This window comes from Octopus bimaculoides, chromosome 27, assembly GCF_001194135.2.
Source record: "Octopus bimaculoides isolate UCB-OBI-ISO-001 chromosome 27, ASM119413v2, whole genome shotgun sequence".
NCBI lineage: Eukaryota > Metazoa > Mollusca > Cephalopoda > Octopoda > Octopodidae > Octopus > Octopus bimaculoides.
The window spans coordinates 13,076,039-13,077,353 of record NC_069007.1 but is presented as its reverse complement, the minus strand read 5'-3'; the positions used below and the strand labels follow the sequence as shown (position 1 = coordinate 13,077,353).

At 38.4% G+C, this 1,315-nt stretch overlaps 1 protein-coding gene across 2 annotated transcripts in view; it reads right to left on the bottom strand.

Moving 5' to 3' along the window:
* Nucleotides 1–1,315, bottom strand: part of LOC106867683 (prostaglandin G/H synthase 1) — a 74,483-nt gene that overhangs the window by 51,235 nt on the left and 21,933 nt on the right. The window contains exon 5 of one of the 2 annotated variants that reach the window (XM_014912625.2): nt 731–859. The exons of the other annotated variant lie outside the window; for it this stretch is intronic. Within the exon in view, the coding sequence (XP_014768111.1) occupies nt 731–859 (129 nt within the window). The remainder of the gene's footprint in view (nt 1–730; nt 860–1,315) is intronic. 2 annotated transcript variants of the gene reach the window in all.

The window sequence follows — 1,315 nt, the reverse complement described above, 5'->3', positions numbered from 1 at the left end:
AGAATCCCTTTGTCGCCAGCAGAGGTAAGAGCTCTATGAACTTTGCCCAGGCTATTCTTATTCTAGCAGCTACACTTTCAGCGCACCCACCCCAACTACTTACTTGGTCACCCAGATAGCGGAAGCTATCAACTACCTCTAGTTTTTCTCCCTGGAATGAGACAGAAGTTGTTTCCTGTTTGTTTACAGTGTTTATTGCACCTGAACATCTGCCACATACAAAAACTAACTTCCTAGTTAACCTGCCTTTGATATTGCTGATGCTTATACATACACACATATATCTATAAGCATACACACATTTATACATACACTTGCATGTGTGCACATAGATACACAATAGCTTTACCTTCAGCAATCTCCATTTGCAAAACATTAACTGAAGTGATTGACCTCTGAACCGCATTGTTGCAAAGCAAATTGTTCGAATACGATAACAGATAGAGTCACACCTACACATATTACGGGTATCCATTGTATCAAGGGGATAAAAGACAATATTTCACCTAACTGGCATTTGAACTCTGAACTGAAAGGGTCAAAACTGAACAACAACAATGACACTGATGACACTTCATTTTATCAACGCTTGAAGAATGAAAAGCAAATTCTATTGCGCTGCTACCGACAGTCAGAAATGTAAAATAACATAGATTAGCAATCATTGGTTCACCATCTTTACAGATTCTGTCAATGCTGTACCCGTAATGAATATTAAGGGACACAGTACCTGCTACACCCAGGGGTGTTGGGCAATTCATTGGCACTGACGGCAAGATTTGAAGACTCATTGATTCATCATTGGCGTTGGTGACAGTCATGGAGTAACTCAATGTGTGTATGTATCCACCGATACGGACTGAAAAGAGGAAAACAAGTGTTCAGTATGCGTGTGTGCGTGTGCGTATAAATATATATATATGCATGTATATCATTACCACCACCACCATCATCATCATCATCATCATCATCATCATTTAACATCCATGTTACATGCTGGCATGTGTTGTACAGTGTGACAGGATCTGTGCACCAAGGATTGCACTGTGCTCTGATGCTTATTTTGTAATGGCTTCTAAGACTCGATGCCCTTCCTAATACCAACCAGTTTTATGAAGTGTATCGGGTGCTTTTATTTATTTTTTTTTTGCATGAAACTCTCAGCTAACTATTAATAAAAATATATCTATACTTGTATTTTGAGCTCTATTTTTCCTGTTTGTATCACCAAATTTATCTATCTATTTATATCTATCTATATCTATATATCTATCTCTCTCTCTCTCTCTCTCTCTCTCTCTCTCTCTCTCTCTCT